This window comes from Borostomias antarcticus, assembly GCF_949987555.1.
Source record: "Borostomias antarcticus genome assembly, chromosome: 1".
Taxonomy (NCBI): Eukaryota; Metazoa; Chordata; class Actinopteri; order Stomiiformes; family Stomiidae; genus Borostomias; species Borostomias antarcticus.
The window spans coordinates 32,884,993-32,907,547 of NC_140234.1; the positions used below are offsets into that span (position 1 = coordinate 32,884,993).

General features: G+C 42.5%; 2 protein-coding genes across 2 annotated transcripts; both read right to left on the reverse strand.

Moving 5' to 3' along the window:
• Positions 1-2,147: 2,147 nt before the first annotated feature.
• wdr95 (WD40 repeat domain 95) lies at positions 2,148-15,997 on the reverse strand (the record flags this gene model as incomplete). The annotated part of the gene is made up of 29 exons (XM_084461010.1): positions 2,148-2,301; positions 2,412-2,515; positions 2,660-2,844; positions 4,010-4,098; positions 4,197-4,236; positions 4,320-4,458; positions 4,554-4,612; positions 4,712-4,810; positions 4,993-5,155; positions 5,270-5,329; positions 6,173-6,218; positions 6,346-6,400; positions 6,481-6,560; positions 6,661-6,767; positions 6,885-6,987; positions 7,670-7,821; positions 8,140-8,245; positions 9,428-9,668; positions 10,208-10,277; positions 10,629-10,746; positions 11,010-11,056; positions 11,160-11,205; positions 11,326-11,418; positions 11,592-11,677; positions 11,889-12,119; positions 12,306-12,371; positions 13,080-13,133; positions 14,912-15,173; positions 15,930-15,997. The coding sequence occupies 29 exons, from the start codon at positions 15,995-15,997 to the stop codon at positions 2,148-2,150; spliced, it is 3,123 nt and encodes a 1,040-aa protein (XP_084317136.1).
• A 599-nt stretch (positions 15,998-16,596) lies between these two features.
• tex26 (testis expressed 26) lies at positions 16,597-18,753 on the reverse strand (the record flags this gene model as incomplete). Its single annotated transcript, XM_084461117.1, has 7 exons — positions 16,597-16,721; positions 17,100-17,261; positions 17,363-17,539; positions 17,703-17,859; positions 18,213-18,375; positions 18,461-18,545; positions 18,741-18,753. The coding sequence occupies 7 exons, from the start codon at positions 18,751-18,753 to the stop codon at positions 16,597-16,599; spliced, it is 882 nt and encodes a 293-aa protein (XP_084317243.1).
• Positions 18,754-22,555: the final 3,802 nt, after the last annotated feature.

Sequence of the window (22,555 nt, forward strand, 5' to 3'; positions counted from 1 at the left end):
GACTGCAGTTGCTAAAAAGAGCCAGCTGACCATCATCTAATAGAGATCCCTCAGAGATGGCAATCGTGCAGTCTGAACGAGGCTTCCCCTCTGCCACACACTGGTCTAATATATCTCCCACACTCTCTCCCTATCTAATGAGCCTCTGACACTAACAGACTGCGAGTGTGTGTGTGAGAGAGAGAGTGCGTGTGAGAGAGAGAGAATGATGAGTGAGGGAGCTACCTGCCCTGCTGCCTCTACCTGCCATCTGAGAGTCAGAGTCAGTCCCTCTCTCTCTCTCTCTCCCTCTTTGAGAGACTGCTGGCTGGAGAGGAAGCTCTCCTGCCTGGAGAAGCCGTCTCTCCTGTTGTAAATAAACATTTCACTGTTAGTCAATCCACTTTATTTTTTATTGACAAAAGCGTATGAATAATAATTATTCATAGGCAATATGTTTGGCTATTGACTTGGCATCTATTGCTACGTTATCCTAGCTAGCAAGCCAACGTTACCTCAGGTTCCGCAGCAGTTTCTTCATCTGCTTCTACTCTCACTTTCTTCTTGAAGAATGTATATATTGGTCTGGTACTCATGACCTTAAAGTCAAGAGTACAAACATATTAGCTAAGCTTAAGACAGTCCCGTTTTTCAATGACATTGGCCTGACTAACGTTACATGCAAACCTATATAGTTAACGTTAGCTAGTGCTAGCCTAGACCTGGTCCAGGGCGATATCCTACAGATAACCCCGTTACTCTCAATGCAATTTACCTATGAATGCGCTTCCTCGGCCCGCTCGTCCGAGTCTACAGACAAAACCGTTTCGTTACTCACCAAAGTAAACACATCGTTGGAAAGATGAAAGTCTTTTCTCCGAGGTTGCTACAGGTTGTAGTCCCCCACCTTTCAAATAAAAGGCAAATTTGTACACTTAAAACCTAATATCCACAGCGCATCGACTGTCTTCTTTTACCAGCGTTTCGGCGCTCTCCGCTTTGTTTAGCCTACTCACTGCTGCTGCCCATGTTGGGGATGATGCATTACATTACATTACATTACATTATTTACATGTTTTATTTACATGTTTTAAAGTTTAAAATGTGCCATAGTTAATAACTCAGCGTAAATGTTCTCCCGCTAATCAGATACCTCACCGGAGTCTCAACACCATTTAAGATGTAATGCATCATCAGTCTTTGAAATTGAGAGTTTAACATGTTTTTTGAATGATTTTTCACGGTGCCCACCCATATCCGTTGTATGACCAAAACGGTGGTGGAGCAATTATCAGACTTTCTCAAAAGTGCTAGTTTTGTCAATGTTTTTTTACTAATTTATTCATCCATCTTATTGAGCTACATTTTAGTTTTATTAAAGCCACCTAAAGCTCTGATGCTAGATGTTCTTGGCTTACTCACCAAGTCCTTGGGCCTATGGGGTCAAGCGTGGATGGATTAGTCTTGGTTTTTATTTTGTTTTTGGTGTGTGTGTTGTCTTGTTTGTCTGTCTGTGTCTGCAAATCATTGTATCTGGTATGTCTTGCAATGTACTTTTCTTGATCTGCTGTGTTCTATTGTGGTTGGTCACGGATAGTCCTAAACTTCATGTGTCAAACTTGATAATATCAAAGGTCTTCAAATAATACATCTGAATATCAGAAGTCTTCTGCCAAAAATTGATTTACTTCAAGTATGGGTTGAACAGTGTAAGCTTTAAGTCATCACCGAAACTTAGCTTACCAACAGAATATGTGACACTGAAATGTATCTTGCGAACTATGTACTGTATACATTACAGTCATTTAGCAGACACCTTTATCCAAAGCGACTAACAATAATTGCATTTAATGTAGGAAAAGTCAATGTACTACAACTTGCCAAAACTCACAAGTATATCTCCTTTATAAAACAAGTGACTAAGAGCATAATCTAGTACTGAAGGCAAATGCACGAATAGCAATCTAAAATATAATAGGTGCTTAAGAGGGAGGATCGTTGTAGTAAGGAGGAAGTTGCAGTAGTCCAGGCGGGAGATGACCAGGGCCTGGATGAGCACCTGCCTCGTCTTTTCTCCACCAGAGCAGACGTTAATCCACCTGTAAGCTACAGATAACATTTACAAGCAAATAGACTCATTGGGATTGAGAAGACTCCAGCTTCAGGTGCTAGATGAAAGGGTCAATTCCAGCGAGGGAAAGATCTGGTCTTTCACAGGTGGTTGGGGCATCAGCGATATCAAAGTACTTCAGAGTGTGATAGGCCTTGGGACCTCCATGGTTGGGTGGCTTGTTCGCATGCTTGAATATTTCGTGACGGAGTCTGATACAAGAGATAACAAACTTATTATACAGCCAGAAATACATTTCTTCCCATGAGACAGTTGTGTTGCATGACACATACTTTTAACAGTTATAATGAGCTTAATTTACCGTTTCCCATGTCCTTCTGGGTAACAAGTGGTTTTAATCTCCTCCTCAATGTCTGTGTCACTGATGGATGTCTGAGGATGTCTAAGCTTGCTGTGTGAGTCCGACTGCAATTGCATCTCAAGAGGAGCGGGTCAGATCGGTATACAAGGCAGAGAGAGGATTGAGTGAAAAAGAGAAACAAGTCATTTGAAACCATAGATATTCAACATGGGCTTTGGCAGCAATGAAGAAATTGTTAATATTCCCACCTTCGGCTCAGCTGCAGTAACTTCAGCTTCATTAGGGTTGATGACCTCAGACATTCTTATCTCTCCATCCAGAATGTGATGAATTGGCATGCTTAGAGGATCTACCAAAACCTCATAGGGAACTGCAGGATGCTTCCAGGAAGAGGGAGTGTGGATACTCCAATTTTCAGTTTGCCCGAATGTCCCTTGGAGAGAAAGCAAGGACTCACTCACTCACTCACTGAGGCTCGTGTTGTGCCGAACTGTGTCCCCCTGCCAGAATCCCCCCCCCCCCTTGGTGTGAGGTGTACAAAATGCTCTGAATAGTGAGGCATTGACATTGATAGTACACATATGAAACCCTGTCTTCCTCTCTCCTCCCTAGTGTCTCTCCCTCTTATACTCGAACCAGGTCCTGTGGTCTCCCCACCTCCTGCAGGCCACCCTGTGTCTAGTAGAAATCCCCCTGACCACTGTAAAGACCCAGTGCAGCTACTAACCCTGTCTTCCTCTCTCCTCCCTAGTGTCTCTCCCTCTTGTACTACACCCAGAAAGTCCTCCCCTCCCCCGATTCCTGGTCAAGATCCTCCTAAGGTCCCCATGGCTCCCGGACAGGCTCCATCCCACTGTATCACCAGCTGTCCCTATCAACCCCCCCCCCCCTCCCCCTATCTTGGCTCTTTGCATTTTGTTTGCTAGCAGGCACCCTCCTGTGCGATTCTAATCGGCTGGTTTACATTGATTTTCTTGAATAAATCGTCTGATTCCTGCTGTATCAGGTCATTCAGTAGAACGCAGCACCTGATTGGTTCCCGTAATTGATGACGTGAATTACAGGCCGCTGGCAAAACTAATAGCATCTCCCGAAGTAACAAGCAGTAATGTTAACATTAGTAGAATGAGCAGACAGACATAAGTGCAGTTATTGCAGAAATATATGCAACAACAACATTAAACGAGAGCAAGAATATTCATCAGGGTTTCTTGGTGGAAAACACTGGATTTGGTTTTGTTACACTGATAGGCTGTAAGGCGTTTGTCAAGGAAAGTAGCCTACTCCCACCAACTGAAATCGATGTAGATACGAGGAAGGCCAGACTGATCTGAGCTCTCAAGATCAGAATGGTCTCACAAGGCTTTAACGTCGCTGGACTATGGGCGTTTTGGGGGGGGGGGGGGGTTTGCAGGAAGGGCCTCGGCCTTATGGGGGACTATACAAAATGCAGCCCGCTGCGCCCTGCCATAGGGGAACGTACAGGTATCCCCTACTACACCCCCACCCCATCTACTGATCATGACTCTTATTTGAATAACAATAAGTTAGTGACAACAAAAATGATGATCCTTAAAAATTATCCATACAATACCTACCTATGAAGTCTCCATAGGCACTCCACAGGCGCACAGTGCAGTCTATGGACGAGGTGAGCACCACTTGATCGTTGTCAACAATCTGCAAACTGGATAAGATGGAAAGGGCATGCAGCTAACAAACCTGGAGTTTATCTTCATGTTTATATTTTAAAGAATGCTCCTCATTGACAATCCCTACACATACCCAGTAATGCTGCTAGTGTGAGCGCGCCAGTAGTTCTCAGCTAAATGAATAAAGACAAGGATCAATATGCTGTGAGAAAAATATTTTTTATCAAACCACTGCCAATGACACCAGAAAACTGACCTCTCAGTGGTGTTTGCTCTGGACCAAGAGCATATGTCTTGATTCCATATACATAGACGTAGCCAATTTGGTCAGCTGCATACAGTGAAGTGTCATCCTTTGTTACAGCTAGTTTTGTGATCTGACGCTGGAATCTGGACTGTAGAACAAATCACACCACGTGCCAACTTCACACCCAGTTTTATGTGAACATAAAAGATAAATAATTTATAAAGATAGTGTAATAAAACATACCGCTTCAAAGCTGGCCACAAATTTCCCACCATTAAGCACATTCCAGAAATTAATGTAACCTTTGTTTTGAGACAGAAAATACATCATAAGATGAATGACTCATGTGAACTCCACTGTACAATTAATTACATTAACTATCTCTGTGTCATGACACTGACCTTTAGCCCCTGAGGATACTAGGCATGCTGCGGAAGAAAACTCAACGTGGAAGGCTCGAGTCCGCAAAAAGATAATGCTTGGGACACTTGTATCCATTCCTGTAGATGGAAAACATATCCAGATTAAAAAGGAACATCCCTTTAGTCGGAGCCGGAGCTCGATTATTCTTAGAGTTGAAAGCTGTGTGTAATTATTGTGCACAACGTCTAAATATTTCATATTGAGTTTGAATGTACAGTATTACTGTATATTCTCACATCTTCAGAGCAGGATCTCTCACCTTGAAGATTGCTGCTAGGGGGCGGTGGCGGATTTACGTAGCGACACTGTATGTGTCCAGACACCAGGTTCCACACGATGATCTCCCCGTCGTAGCTCCCGGTGGCCAGGAGAGAGGGGGGGCACTGCGCCATACAGAGGATGTCCTCTTTGTGGCCGTTCCTCTGAGGACAGGAAATGAAGAACGGACAATACAGGGTTTAATGAACAAGCTAACGGTGAGAACAGACATTGATAACTGTTTGGGGTTTTTCTGTTTGGTTTGCTCATGTGATCACCAGGTCATCCTGCCAGGCTGGCTGAGGCCTCTGGATGTGATGTGGGGCTTCTGGTGTATCCTAACATAGAGACAAACAGTAATCATGCAGTAGTCATATGATAGAATGAATAATGTGTTTGTATTTTGCATAGTATTTATCTCAGGGGTGGCTGTGGCTCAGGAGGTAGAGTGGGTCATCCAATGATTGTAGGGTCGGCGATTCGAATCCTGGCTCCTTCTGTCCACAGGTCGAAGTGTCCTTGGGCAAGACACTGAACCCCAAATTGCTCCCAGTGAGCAGGCTAGCACATTTGTGAATGAGAGGCCATTCTTGGCTTTGAATAAAATCACTATATATGTGTAATCCATTTACCTGGGGTTAGGGTTAGGGTTAAAATCATTTGAGTGATTTTGTGTACAGAGAGATCTGTGAGTCATCATGAAAAGTGATTCTTGTGTACAGAGTGAAATGTTAAGTGGCTGGGCAACTAAAGCTCTATAGACATGTGTTTTTAACCTTGTACCTATAACACTGCAATTTCCCTCCAGAGAGCAATTAAGTACCTGCCTACCTAAAATACCTAACAATAAGCCATTGTATCTCAAGCCGGTTAATGTTCTTACACATACACATACTGACACAAACTCTAGTTCCTGAATGCATGTCTCTCAAAAGAGCCCAGATAGATATATAGATAGATAGATAGATAGATAGATAGATAGATAGATAGATAGATAGATACGATAGATAGATAGATAGATAGATAGATCCGATAGATAGATAGATACGATAGATAGATACTATAGATACGATAGATAGAGAAGACAAAGACAGGTCATTCAAGTAAGTAAATGTATCAATTTCAACTGAGAATAAAAAATATCCTATCTTGCTTACAGCTCTCCTGTTTCTAATACTCACAGGGTAAATGTCAATTTTCCGGTCCCAGCCAACAGACATCACATAGCTTAAAAAATAATTTACATATGGTTAAAATGAAGGAATATTTTTTCTCAAAACAATTGTGTACCAGTTACATACTAAAACACAAATAAACAAAAAAGAAACATACTGTACTGCACATTGTTACTCACGTGTTTCTGTACACGGTCAGATAAGTGCAGTCACACACCTCACAGCATTCACCATCTAATAGAAATACAGGAATTATTTTAATACAGTAACTAGCGGTAAACATGTTTCTCTCTGAAATTAATATATTAAGTTACCCTTCTTTAGTATCTTTAAACACTGCCCATTGTTGAAGTTCCAGATCTTTAGACAGCCATCTCGCCCCCCTGTGACAAGTCTGTAAAGATTAAATCATCTATTATTCATAAGATAGCTCGTGCATATAATAGAAACATATTGCATTACTATATCCACTAATAGCCGCCTCTCACACAGACCTCCTTCCTTTGGGGTCAAAGGTCATGCATGTGATGGCAAACAGTCCATGTGCACCACCAAACTCAAAAACTTGACTTCCTGTATCAATATCCCAGACTTTCACAACCTAGGAACAAGTAAAAAATAACATGCCGTGATTATGATTTGTGTTTATTAATAGCATTATGATTGCAACAGCAGCTAGATGTGACTGTCCAGTTGAACTGATGGTGGTTTGACTCACTGATCCCTCTGTGCAGCTGACCACCTGATGGAACTCCTCACTGTAGCCACAACACATCACAGGCTCCCTGTGTGACACAATCACATGGCCCAGGGGCTGTGCCCTGCAATTAAGGGTAAAAAGACCAAGATAAAATTCAGAGACTGTACCACCACTCCCCCACCTTGAAGACATCTACTCCAGAAGATGCAAGACCAAGGCCAACAGGATCCTGAGAGACCCCAGCCACCCAGGCAACAGACTGTTCTCTCTGCTACGGTCAGGGAAAAGATACTGCACACACAGGGTGAGACCGCACACACAGGGCGAGCACAGAAAGACTCAGGAAGAGCTTCTTTCCGCAAGCCATGCGGCTCTTGAATGACTCTATACCCAGAGGAGCAGGATACCTAGTGTAAATAACACAACCACTTACAACGCAATATCATACCCCTCCTCACCTTGGATTATTATTATAGCTATAGCATGTACATAACTCACCCATGCCCCCCCCCCAGGTTATGTATTTATTATTTATTCATATAGCACGTAAATAATCCATCTTATACTGTATAGAAAGGGTATCTATTGTGTAATTAGTGTTTGTAAACTTTGTAAATTTTGTAATTTATAAATTTGTAACTTCAGTATTAGATTTTATCTGTATCAAGCATAATCTTTGGGCCGACGGCAACATTTCACTGTGACTGTACACCGTACATTACATGTGATGAATAAAGGATTCTTGAATCTTGAGCAAGAACTTGATGTGGGTGTGGGTAAAAAGGAGTAATGAACCCACCAACCTGGTCTTGAGAGACAGCAGTGCTATAGAGTCTGCTGCGATGTAGAGGGACTTCATGGAAGGAGAGAACAGGCATGCTGACATGTCCCCACGTATCAGGCTTGCTTTGGGGTGGGCAGTGTACAGGCAGCACTGGTCCTGAATATCCCAGATCTAAAGCACAAAGACAGCCTTCTGTTGTTTCCACTGCTGTTATGATAAGTGATTTTTAACCTTTATTTAACCAGGTAAAGAAGTTGAGATCAAAGAACTATTTTTCAAGCAACACCTGACCTAAATGGCAGCATAAAAAAACAAACACAAAACTAAAAGAAAGACAGACCAATATAGAACACAGCTGGCCAGAAGACAGAGAACACAGACAAAAGGGAGAAAGATAAAATGGAGCATGCAGTAGCCAAAGTGTGTGTGTGTGTGTGGGGGGGGGGGGGGGGGGGCAAGAGGGAGTTTTCAGTGGAGAAGACGTCCAACCTTCACGGTGTTGTCCATGGAGGCAGAGAAGATACGGTTGTCCTCTGAGGAGATGCAGAGGTAGAAGATGGGGGTGGAGTGGCCCTTCAGAACGGCTGTCGGCTTCCTGTGTAATGGAAATTCTGTATTATTAGATCTTAATTGAACCCCTTAACATATTAGACCTCAGTTGAAGGAATTTAACAGACTGTATGTTGTTTTGGCCAGTTAGAACTGGCCTCTCATTCCTTGCACAGACAGAATTTTATGCATCTCTTAACTTATGTTTGGAGAACTAAGCGCCCTTGATTGTCTTTGCTCACACGGTCCTCGCCACCAACCCTCTCTGTCAACAAAACAGGAATACACCTGGGCTGGGCGGGTGGGAAGCGAGGGCTGGGAAGTAACTCAGACACCACGGTCGCTCCCTTTGACTATAAATGTTGACTGTTACCGCAGATCTGGGCCGCCATTTCTCACATTGCAGACTGCTGTGTGCATGAAGCAACTGAGATGTGAAGGTCCCCTTCTCCAGACGGGTTATTGGGGGTGTTTGTATGTTATTGTGCTGTTTGTATGTATTGTATGTGGCTAATGTGCTGCTTGCGTGCCTGCATGTAATAAACTTTGTTAAACTTAAAGCAATACATCGCGATATTTGGACCTTTACAAACATGTCTGGTGCTAATTCTCCAATTTGATTTACTAAATGTAAGCTGAATCGTCCAAACAGTCTACTCAGAAAGATAATACATTGACATTTTTACCTTTTAAAACTCGCGCCCCCGGGACGCAGCATTCAGTCGAAGTGTGCAAGCGCAACGTTGTGCTTAAACAACACAGTAGTAGCTAACTATTCCGGCGTCTATGGATATCATGCATGGATGTATTAATAGAACATGCAATGATATCATGGTGGAGGTGAGAAAACCGAAGCGAAACATCATGGAGGAAGCCAGAAAAAGAAAAAGACAATCTGTCTTTACGACAGTACGACAGTGCACTTACTCGCAGAGGGCGCAGTTCCGAGAAAACCGGAGAAAATGCTATGTATTGCTTTAAATAAAGAATCCTGTTAAATATTTCTTTATTTTTTAAACTTAGAACGTTGGCATTGAATCTCTCCTGAACAATACTCTGTGACAGAAATTTCCACAACACTTGTCAGAAGGATTATTTAATCAATAATTTTTGCATTAGGCAGAGAGTTTGTGACTTAAATTTGACCTTCATAACAAAAAATGTAAGCCTAAAGTTGCAGAGTGATACATAATGTAAGCCTTCTCTCTGGAGCATCCTTGTAACTCACCCAGGAACGTAGGGGTTCCACATGCGTAGGAGTCTGTCCATCCCACCTGTCACCAGGAGGTTGTGCTTCTTGGACAGGTCAAAGGTCCTCACTCCTTTGTAGATGGGGAAGACTGTCTGGTCACATGACGCCCTGGGCTGTGGTGTGCAGTTAGGTGGGGCCTTCTTGGCCTTACTCTCCTGGCAGACCTCGCTGATCTCCCTCATCTGCTGCTCAATGTTCGTTGATGGGAGTACACAGCCTTTCAGTGAAACAACGCAAAGAGCCACATGTGAATTATTCAGTTATACAATAACATCAATTGCATTTATGTACACTACAAACACAAACACACACACACACACACACACACACACTCACTCACTCACTCACTCACTCACTCACTCACTCACTCACTCACTCACTCACTCACTCACTCACTCACTCCCACAAACACAACAGATTGATGGACTTCTGCTAGATAAGTCATCAGCCTGACTGAATGTTATTCATCAGACTGATACACATTTCTTCGCATGAAGACTTCAAATACTACACAGATCAAATGTGCCTTTATATCAATTGCTGTTTCTATCGCTATTCTATGCCCTCAATATCTTCATTGTGAGCAAGGAGTTTAATTATTGATGCAAGAAAAGCATTCAGGGGCATATGCTTGTAAGTTCTGAGCAATACATGTTCAGAGCAAGAAATGTAGATAATGATTGATATCTCTTTTATTTTAAACTCAAAATTCTTCCCTTACGAGAACTCTTCTAATGTGGACATGACAGGAATTACCTATGACAAGAGCAGATGCTTCATGGTTCGAGGTGGATACAACAGCACGGATATTTTGAAAGTATTTCACCTGAAATTCAAAATAAGTGAAAAACAGTTGTGAAAATTACATTTGGATAGTAACAGCACAGAACATAATTCAGGGGATGTTTGTGTACCAGAAGACAAATTGACACAAAACCGTTCAAAAGGTCAACCCCTTAATCTCTTATTAAAGGGGAACGCCACTGTCATAGCAAGTTTAGCTCAAATGTCGCTTTGACCAAAAAATAATTTGACTTTTCTAAAATTGAGGGAGGGGTACATGTTGTTGGAATTTAAAAAAAAAAATCACCAGGAGAGTTTTCTAGACTATTCCAATGAATTCCGGGGGTTGGAGCTTAAAATAACTAGTGTGTTTCTGGGCAGGAGCAACATTCACCTTTGTGACCCAGTCTTGATGGACCTTCCAGCGAATGTATGTCACATTTGGATTAAGAACAGCATTGTCTATTCCAATGTTGGGCACATTTTCAATCTTTGGTAACTTCTTCCACATTCTGCAAAGGAATTTCATAATACAGTTATAGTGTTGGCATGAAGCCATGTGGTTGTCTTTCACATTTTGTGCAGCCACAAATACATTTCTACATTCACCATTCTGTATCATCAGTAACCAGTAGTAGTCTGATTGTTAAGCCATGTATTGTGTGGTGTCTGATTGATAAACCATGCATTGTCACAGAAGATGTGGTCATTTTGTTGTGTTCAATCCACAAACTATTGCATTTCTGATATACTGATTTCCCCAGAACAGGTTTACCTCAGTGTCTCACCAACAGATGTGATTAATATGATATTCACGCATCCCTAGATGACAAACAGAAAAAAACAACCTTTCATAATTAATCAGGCGAGTGGCATTTAATGAGCCGTCTTACTGGAACAGTTGTCAGACAGAAAAATGAGCTACCTGGGCATCTCCATACAGAATAGCACACTCATCAGGGCCAGTGTAGCTTTGGAGAAAGAATCACGGAACACTGAGAACACAGACATAGCCAGAGACTCTATACAGTAGAACCCATTACAGTTTCTCTGACATAATGTTTGTCTGACAGTGTTCACTGGAGACTCACCAGTAGTCTAACCTCAGAGGCACCGTCTCCAGTGCACTAATCTGGCAATAAGGCTCCAGAGAAGAGAGCTCATAAAGCTGGATCTCTCTGTCCCTGGAAGACAGAAGAGAAAGGCATGAATATGCACCATTGACCAACATGCGATGAACCTTGTTTGGGCTGAGGATTTTGAGTGTAATTTATAGTGCATACTGCGCTCCAGTAAAAGTTGGTGTAGCCATGTCCTGCCTAGGTTTTGGAAATTGACATTTATTTTGTATTATTACCCTGTTCCGATGACCAGTTTGTTGTACTGCATCATTGTGATGAAATCGGTTGCCCACTTGGGTTTTCTATTTACAGGTCTTTCATCCTTCAGTAAAAAGAAAGAAGGCAAATCTTTAAGAAACTGCATGAAAACAGGTGATAGAAGACAACCTTAAAATGAGGCACATCTAATCTGTTTACATTATGCAGTGCCATTCATCATACAGTACGGTATTAACAACAGTAACTTGAATATCCAGAAATGCAAATGCACAGCATAGACTTTTGCAAATGAGCTACATATGTATGTAACATACAAACACACTCTTGCTCTTCTTCAGTTGAAGCTCAGAGCTCCAGTAGTAGACGGCCCCATCCTCTCTAAGTGTTACGATGGTGCCGTCAGGGGTGGCGTGTACCCGCAGAATGGGATCTCCGTGGCATAAGGGCTTGATGATGGCTGGCAAAGTGAAGGCTACCTGTTTGGTGCGTGTCACAGACTCCTCCTTCTCGGTGTACTCCAGCTGCATGTATGTGCAAAACTCATCCTTCCATGCATGAGTTGGGCCAATTAAGATCAATTAAGTACAATGGATTAGACAAACCCCTCACATTTGATAACCATAATTTGCTTTGAATACGGGCACAAAGATGTTTAGCATGGGCAATCACTACCATTGTAAGTAGAAAGAATCATACTGTCCTGAGAGACAAAATAATACATTTAATCTCACCCATGCAATCCTCCCCTGGCCTGAATAATCAATCTTCATGAATAGCTCTTGAATTTGTGCATTGTTCTGTGACATTCAATGAACATAAAAAGGAGGAATAACACCAGTATTAGGTTAGATTGTTATGAAATGTAAAACATGTTAAAGTTCAAAGATGAAAGGAAAGCAGAAGAGAGATAAAGAAGGAAAGAGGAGAGGAATAGAGAGATGCATTGTTATAAAGAGCTTATCAGGAATAAATACTATTCTGACGCCCAAACATATTTAATTTTTAAATTAAATATATTTTAATTTCCATATGTATTGATGCCTAAGTAAATACATTAATTGAATCCAGACAACATTTTGTCACTTATATTGACAAAATACAATAGTTTCAAGGAGGCAGATTGAGGATGATGAAAGCGTTTCTGTAACCAAAAGGTTCGATCCTAGCAAAGTGCAAACCTTTCGTTGTGCTAGTGCTTTTTGCTGGAGTAAACCTAACATTAATCATAACCACGCAAATGTCTTACCTACAATTAATCTGATGTCAACACATCTGTTGTAATGCTTACATGGACAGGTGTCAGAATAGTTTCAGTTCAAACCTCTTACTATGTTGTTCAAACCCAAACACTTCTTCACAATCACTCCAAAATTCATCTCATCAAGTGGTCTCATCCCACCCATTTCAAATTCCTGCAAAGAAGGAGTTCATCGTCATAAAATGTTTTGAATATGAGGAAACAAGCAAAGCCTTAAATTATAGCAAACACCTAGTCAGTAACTCACCTCAAAGGCCAGTTTAAGTTTTAATAGATGCTCAAGGGATATCCTCTGCTCAATCTTTAGACAAATAAGATACATTTATGGGTGAAGGAATGAACAGACTCCTAAAATTAAACCACATTCAACTAAAGACAGCAGTGTTTCTTCCATTTTCTCTGGATAGTGAACAGAATACAAAAGACAGTGACGGTTTGAATTGGTCCTTTGAAATTCACACAGCCCATGTAAGAATCAACTTACCAGCCAGTTGATCAACTCTGAGCGCTAAGAATACGAGGCAAGGCAGGGAGAGAAGATTGAGAGAGGACTCGGACTGACACGGCACACCGTTTCAATTAACACCACATCAGTAGGTGCCACCTTTGAGTGGTAATGCCAGTCTGTAATACAGCCGCCGTGGATGGCGGGACTGCCCGTGCCAGAGGCCCCGGGAAGCACAGACCAGGGGGTGTGAATCGCCATGCTCTGTGTATTAATGGCCTGTCTCTGATTTTGGCATGGTCTCCTAGCAACAGGCTCTTCGTCCACAGAGACTCTTTGATCTATCGTTATTAACTGTGATAACCAGACCAACTCCTTCAGGATGCAACCATAGTAGAGGCAGCCTGCCCTCTGGCTCCTCTGAATTGTCGAGACAGTCAATGCCCCCTCAACAGGATGAAGGCTAGGTCTGTATTTCAGAACCTCGTTTATTTGTCTATTAATTGACTTCTGATAGGACATATGGGCATAGGGCATCCATAGAAAGCATGCCACATGGCGTGAGAGGAGGCATTTCTGGGTCACTTTTGAAATGAGACTGACCCCAAATTTGTCCTTACTATCACATACAACAGTTATGCCTCTCCTACACAAAACAGCAGTGTTCTCATTACAGAACACAGCTACAGTAGCCTGGCGTCGCAAGCCTGATCTCACAAGCTTACGTTCTACAGCTACAGGGGATTGAAAAACAATTCTGCATGCACCACTAAAAATTAACTTAATAAGCTAGGGTCGGGTGCTTTGCTCTTACTGTCACCATGTCCTATGTTCTTTCTATTCAAGTGAATTACTCTGCAAGGCCACTATATCGTTCTTGTCAGGTCGATTACTGTAATTTGTATCAATGAGAATCATTTTAAACAGATGGCACGGTAATTGTGTTTTTTTTTTTATGGCCTAAAATGTGGCCGTCATTGGCATCGATCACTAATTTGATACCCTATAAAGTAATTAATACATTTATTCTCAACATCACTCAAAATGACACTTCTGGCATATCCTCAAATTAACTCTGCTAGAGCAGGGGTTCCCAACCTTTCTTCCCCAGAGCCCCCCACTTACACCTGATGGAATTTGCACCCCCCCAATCGCTGTGAATGTCCAGTCTGTGTATGTTTGTGTGCGCAAATTACATCAGGTGTAAGTTGGAGTACAATGAAGTGCTTCATCAATGTAGCAATGATATTAATGTTGACACGATTCATAAATTTGTTGATTTTATATGGTATTGTAGTGCCGTAAATACAAGGCTTTTTGGCCCTTCATCAGATATAATCATGTATTTTGTTAAAATTGCTGTGTGACATGTCAATAACATGATTCTTTGACAAATATTTGTCTAGCTAATATTAAGGCCTCAAATTGTTTGAGGGCTGGCGCCCCCCCTGCAATTGTTGGTGCCCCCCTAAGGGGGGCCTGGACCCCAGGTTGGGAAACCCTGTGCTAGAGGATGTCTGTTTCAATTGTTCCATTCCAAAGGGAAGGATACTGGTAAATGGAGCAGGGAAGGATTCCAACTGAAACTCTACTGACACCTTGAGGTAGAATACATATAAAACACACTTTTTTACCTTCAGTTTGCAGAGACTATGACGTGAATCAGCCTTGTAGTGCAGTAGTGTAGTGATCTGAGCTTCATCTGCCAGAGTAGCAGAGTGTCGTCGGTGGTCGTGTTTCAGCAGCTCTCGCTCCAGCCACTCGGGCTGCGCTCTGCTCTCTGCGTTGGCCGCCGGGCAGCTCGCCCCAACGGTAGGGGCCACTCTCTCACCCCTGACCTCCTGCCCTGAGGTCTTCACTCTCTGCTCACCTGCACTCCACAGCTCATTTAGGATACTACAGAAACACAATGTTTTCAGTGCCAAATACCTGATCTTATGGAATCATAATGTTGCATTTTAGCAGGATAAGTTTCAAACCCACAATCAGCCACCCACAAACCCCACCGCACCCCTCCATCAAACGGGAGACAAAAATACCAGTCTATGGATGCATGTTTAAACAGGTAATAAATGTGTACAATTTCTAGTGAAGCCAGAAGTCTAAATGTTTGTCAGAAGTCTAGCCACACATCATCAGCAGCAGCTGTGCATGATTACTATGCGAGGCTCTTAACTTAGCCTGATACTACTTGGCAATATTGCGACAGTCATGTTGTAGTAATTACATTTCGTTTACCCAAATGGTACCCAGAGGGATGGGGTAGGAATGGCAGAACTGGAATTTAATAAAGCTTGGGAATTGTGAGATGTGCTCAGATTAATTAGGCTTCCCGTTTTACCAATGCTCAGTGCCGCCACTGAGGGATATTCCACAATCCCTTGACAACTGTAAACATTCACTGAACAACAGAATGCATGGCAGAGCAGCAAGAAAGCCCTTCAAACTAAATAACCCCAACCTCCTTGTTCCATGTTGAGATGAAAGCTCACAATGCCAAATCATCTTATTACTGTAAGATAATAATACCGAACACAACTGGTAATAACGGTGACCTAATATTAAGACAACAATACCGTAGAACAATAGCTCATGACATACTGTGAGAGAAGCTACTGTAGACTATAAAATACATCAGTCATGACAGAATACCTGGATACATTTTGAGTTTCTAATTTGCCAGCAGCTGAGGACGGACGAACTTTCTTCCCCAACGGCATTTCTCCAGTGGCGTCCCACGGTTGTACTGTACAGCGGTACATTATAGGCTGGGTGATCGTCTCCCTGATAGCCCTACCCTCAGAGCATGTTCTCACGTTACCTGGCACTCTAGGATTACACATGGAAGAGATGGAACACTCTGGTAACCAAGGGGTCCAATACAACAAACTAATACAGTAAACAATTCCATTTTACTCCCTGCAAACTCAACTCCTTATCAGCTTTCGCTTGTAAACCACACAACTCTATGGGAATTTGCCATAGAAGATTTCATAAGAAAGAAAAAACACTGTTCTTTAAATCAAAAAAGCATAATTGTATCCAATTAAAAATAAACAAAAGTAAAGCTGAAACCACACAAGCATGAAATCACTTTTTGTAATGAATGAATTACTGTAACACAGGGGGAAGAGATGTGTCTTTGCATAGATTAAGAGGCTTTATTATCATGAATGCCAAGGAAGCAATTAACACACACACACACACACACACACACACACACACACACACACACTGAATGAACATTCATTCACAAAGTTCCACTGAGACTCTTGTTGACTTGACTGGGTCTTTGGTTGAGAGATGCTGCCGGCGATATTTACAGGGGACCTGGCCAAGCTGACATCCATTCTGGCTTGGATAGTTTAGGGGGCAGATGTATCACTTTCTTCACCTGTATAGATGGGGTTGCTCTGCTCAAAAATGTATGGACAACTTCCTTATCTGTAAACAAAAAAATGTAATCGTTAAAAAACAAAAACAGTAGTGGGTTATATAGCCTTGTGTGTTTCCTAATACCGAGGCCGCACAAAACAGAGAGGGGCAATGCATTGTCAATGAGCTGAGGCAGGTAGAAATAACTGCGGCATAGACCAATGGTCAAACAAGATACCAAAACAACTCTGGGTGTCTGCAAACATTTTACACAGAGCTTAAAATTGACACTTTGAAAAAGGATGGCTAGATTATCTTTCAGAATTCCCATACATGTGTTCCCATGGCCACTGACAAATACAGCTGTCTAGAATCAGGTGGCTGAGAGCGACTGGCTGCCCCTGATCACATTTAGTGTGTTCTAGGTATAATGTTAATATAGTTTACCTTTTTCAGGTAAATGTTTGGAGAACTGCTGGAGCTCTTGGGGTTGCAGAGACCTGAGTACAGCAGTGACGTCGGTGGTTTTCCCTCCAAAGTGCCGATCATAGGTGGTCAACTGTGACCTGTTCTCTTGATTGCGGATGTGACTAGGAACAACAGTCGGAACTGGAAGATAAAATACAGACTTTCAAATAGCCTTGACGGATGACTGATACCAGAAGTCATGTTTTTTTCTGTATAATTGTTCACAGTTCTTTTAATATTACCTATGCCTCTGGGGGCCACATTGTGCAGTGCATTGCAGCCATATCGGGAAATGTTGCCTTGAAGTTCAGATTTCTGCCTCGGCTGGCGGTAGTTGTGCCTCATCTCTGTGAGAGTGGAGTGAGGGCCCGGCTGTGTCCAGCTCAGAGGGGCAAGAATCACGTGATTCCTCTGACAACCTGTAAAACAAGTCCCAAGGCAAATATTACATTTTGGAGAAAGTTTAGAGAGGAAAATGTGGGGAAATGTATGTACAATTTTGGTAATCTACTTTTCAATATACTGGCCAGAAAAATGTTGTTCATAGTGGTTATTCATAGTGGTGAGTACAGGGGTCTATACCTTGAGGTATACCCAGGAAGTCTGTCCTGTAGGTGGAGCGGTACTGAGCGGTCAAGGCATTCCGGATCTCATCTTCAGATGGAGGGCTCTTCCAGGGAGATCTGCCATCCACTGAGCTCTGTTTTACACCCTTGGGCAGCCTCCACACCATGAAAGACTTGGGGGGCACCACGTTGGAAAGACATTACCATTACTTATCAAATCAAATCAAACATTATTTGTGTAGCGCATTTCATACACAGAGGCAACACAATGCGCTTTACAGAGAGCAATGGGTGTGTGTGTGGGGGGGGGTGGGGCATAGGTCCCACCCCTACATATTCCAGAGGGAAGCAAAAAAAAACAGTTTCACAGAAAAACAGAAAAGTGAGCTGTAAAAATTCTTCCTTGACCTCCCTACTAATAGAGCTATAATCTTCAGTGTTTGTAAAGCATCTTCTTATACAGAACACGTGTAAAGAGCTGATATTCTATACACCAAAAATGAAGGATACTGCTGTCTACACCTACCTGGCTTGGATGAGGGTTATTTCTCCGGTTTCCTGAGGCTGATGCTGTGCGAATGCTGTCAGGTCTCGATGCTTGCTTCCAGCTAAAGTCCTCATTGTACACCGTTGAGCCCACAGGGCCACTTAACAAATAGGAATTTCTGAAGGCTTTTGTTGTTGTGGGGCTACGAAAAAAGTACATACAATGAGAGGAATACATGATGCAATCTGAAGGTATGAAGATAGAATAAATACAAAAATTTTACTTACCGTAAAACTGGAGTTGATGAATTGGGCCGGTAGATAAAATCTCTTTTCTGAGATGTTTCATAAGGGTCCCACCACTGCTTCTCATCTTCAAAATCAAACCGTTTTAAAGGGATAGTTCACCTAAATTTGCTCTGTCTTCGCCGAAACTACTCGTTATGACATTGAATATGACTTTGTGGTAGTCTTTTGACTAGGTCTAAATGACAAAAAAGTGCATGTCTGAAATTGCTATTACACAACATTACATACTGTAGGCTACTGTGTGTTAAAAGCTACTCACCCAGAGCTGCCATCTTTGTCAAGAGACTAAAGCATCATTTGATTTAGTTTTGGCTACTTCAGTTCCTTGGATTGCGACAATTTATTAACAGATGTTTACTTTTTTTCTCCAATTTATTCTTTCTATTAAGTGCATATATGTCTGCTATACTATCTCCTACTAGTTGAATGAAAGTTGCCAGTCATTTGATTTATTATGACATAGCATAATCCATTGTTATAACATAAAAATGATGCAGATAGAATGATATATCTGTCACAATAGGCCTAATAAGGTTCTAGAGTTTGCATTTCCAGTAGACACTGTGGTAGACCTATGCCCACTGTTGTTACGGGAGACATACAACAAGCTGTGATGATAGCTCGGCAGGGGGCGACGAGACGCATGAAAGATTTATCAGCTACTCCACTGTGGCATCGCTGGAAGCATGGGTGCTGTCAAGGGGGGAGGAGTCATAGGAAGTGGGGGTGCGGGGGTTCCCTAACCCCCTGTCAAATGAACTGAACGGTCAAAAATTAATAATACTTGTACTGAAACCAGGCCAGGTCAAGCCTGGCTTATGTGCGTGGCTGGCTTGTTTCTGTTAAGGACTGGTAGGACCGAAGCTAGTCATGCCTCTGAAATAACTGTGAATTGAAGTGACATGAAGTAATGTCTGATAAATAAAGATGGGTCTTGTCACCTGGACACATCAGTTCCAATGCTTCCAATGCTAATCCAGCACAATAAGAGTGGGATAGCCAGTTAGCTCATGGGCTCACAACAACTAGCAGCAGCTTCCATAACATTAATGGTAGCGGTCAGTGGCTAAAGCAGTTACACTGATGATAACATAAAGTCATCCCCACCGGGAACCCCAGTCTCCTGGGTGGGAGTCCAATGCTCTCTCCACTACTCTACTTGTGCAGTGGAGATCGGCGTGTGGGTTTTGGTGTCCTTCTTCCAGTCCCTAGTGTGGGTTGGGGTTAGAATATGGGTTGGGACAGGATCTGATCTATAAGGCAAGGGGTAAAGGTTGGAGTGAAAGGATGAACATGTGGAGGTTTGGGGTATAGTCCCATAAAGTCATCCCCACCGGGTCTTCAACCCCAGTCTCCAGGGTGGGAGTCCAATGCTCTCACCACTACTCTACTTGTGCAGTGGAGATCGGCGGGTTGATTTTGGTGTCCTTCTTGATTTTGGTGTGCTGGGACTACTGCGTCTTGTGGTGCCAACAGAGAAATGCAGGCCAACATTGTCCGCAGTACAGCCACGCACAAAGAAGCATCAATACATTAAGCTCATTCCTCCATCACCACCTAAAGCTGTGCCAGTCAACAGTCAGTCTAATCACCAAAAATAAACCACATGTAGGCGTAGACCGACTGGTGCATCACATCCCATACAAAAATGAATTACTATAGGATTTGAAGTGTCCTACTCCTATTGTAATGAGGACTGTCTGTCTATAATGCAGTAGCGTACCGTGGGGTCTTTCACAGGGTCTTCTCCGACATTGTTATTACTCCCCCCACCCTGTACACACACACGCAGATAGGGAGAGAAACTACGCACGTAGCGGTCAGTGGCGTCTGGTGGGTCCTAGAACCGGGTAAGCCAGGACCAACAAAGCACGCACGCGCAGCACGCACAATTTTTTGGCATGCCCTGATGGGTTTCACAGCACCAGAAGGGCGATGAGCATTGGCATTTATATGTAAAAACATACAGGAAAACGATAGTAGCCTAGGCTACTGATGGTTTTTTTTAACACATCAACAAAGGCCAATAATTTGAGAGCGAGCGAATAAGAGGGCAATATTTAGGCCGATACAACCAAGCTTTTAGGGACACACTAAATAAACTACAGAGCCATTATATGACAATAATGGCCAAGCACCACGAAGAGTAATGACAGGACGATAAAATACACTCCCTTAGGGCAATGCACTCAATAGCCTACTCCCCTAATCAGTGTTTAGGCTACTAGCTTAATAGGCTACTAGGCGTATTAGCCCACAACTCCAGTTCTTGATTTGGTCTTGATTTGATTTGGTCTTGACTTCTGTAAGCTAGAATCATTTTACCTGGCCTACAATGTTAAGTGAATAACGAGCTAGTAAGACCGGTGTCAACGGACCGTAACGTGGACTGTATTTTCATGAGGACTGAAACACGGATGAAAATTAAGCGATATGGCAGAATACAAGATGCATTTAAGTCAAAAACAGTCTGAAAGTCGATTTTCGTGCCTTCTTTCACTGAAGGAAGGCGCACAAATCACGTTTTATTTGGATTTGTATAGGTAAGCCAGGCTTACCCTGGCTTATAGTAGCAATTGCCACTGGTAGGGGTACCAATAATTTGCAACACTTGGGACAATTTAATTGTTCCTACCAAAACGTAAACAACAATAATTCCAAACCAAAACGAAGTCCATCACAAGAGTACGACAACTCGTGCTCAAACACCACAACGCCTTTTATCAAACTGAAAATAGCCCTGCCAGTGCTAACCATCTCTGGGCTACTGGATAACATTGCATTCATAAGCCATCGTTCTGACACCATAATAAGGGGAAGCTTTTGTCAACGACATGCAACAACAGGTCCTTATCTCTTACATAGCAGCAAATTCACACACATTGCCAAAATGATCAATCTGAAATGCATAAAGCTGCAAAGCAGGACTCACCATTTCATTAGGTTTTGCTAGCCGTTAGCCATCTTCGACTCCCCAGGCCTCGAGTTAGCTAGCTAACACGTTATCATAGTTTGTTGCTATCATTAGGCTTCAATTCCTGATATTAGCTTTAGCTTAGCGTGCAGCCAGGTTATGGGTTACTGTTTACTTCAGATATTACTCTACATTTCAACCTCACATCCCAGTGAAACCAGGTAGTCAAAATAACTTACCTGATATAAAATGGGCACTGCAAACGCGGGCATTTCTGATGATGTCCTCAGTCCATTCCGTACGCTTAATGGCTTGTAGCCACAGGCGACTCCAGTTCTGAACAGGCCGGTTTCCTCTTAAAACGAATAAAGTTTGCCACTAGAGCACCGATTTCTACACCCGTAGACGCAACAGCCAGACATTTTGATGGTATATAAAATACTAGTCTTTGCACTAAAATACAGCTCACTCTGAATTCGTCTGTCTCCCCCTGCTACTGTTTCAAGAATGCATGCGCATACTTGTGCTGACGAAGGCTGTAAAAGGGTCTATAATGAACAAATATAACCCACGCTCGTTTATTTATGGGCGGTGGCTCTACCACATAAATTCAATAACTGACATAGAACCACCAGGTAACCACATTTTTACATAGCTTCTATAACATCCAGTGACAAAAAGCTGTCCACACCACAAGTTTTTTTTAACTCCCAATGTTCAACTAGGCCACCAGAGCTCTTAAAATTAAATGGTGTCATAGGCTGTGTTCGGAATCGCTCCCTATTCACTATATAGTGCACTATATGGGGCGTCAGCCATTTTGTTTGTAGTGTCCGAATTCTCCACTGAATTTCCGTTCCCTATATAGTCCACTATGTATTACCCACAATTCACCTTGATTTCCAGGGAACAGCACATGTACCCTACATTTTCTCTGTTCCCTAGGTAGTTCACTATGGTGAACCCCATATAGGGAATAGGGAGTGAGGGAGCGATTCCGAACGCAGCTAGTCTTTTGTTTTGATGTTCTTGGACCACTGCCTCTTGTGGTAGCAACATAGAACTGCAGGTCAACCACGGAAGAGATTGCGAGGGACAACCTGACATTTTTTGATCTTCAAGTGCCTGTTTGATGCACACCCATGGTTAGCCGACAGCAC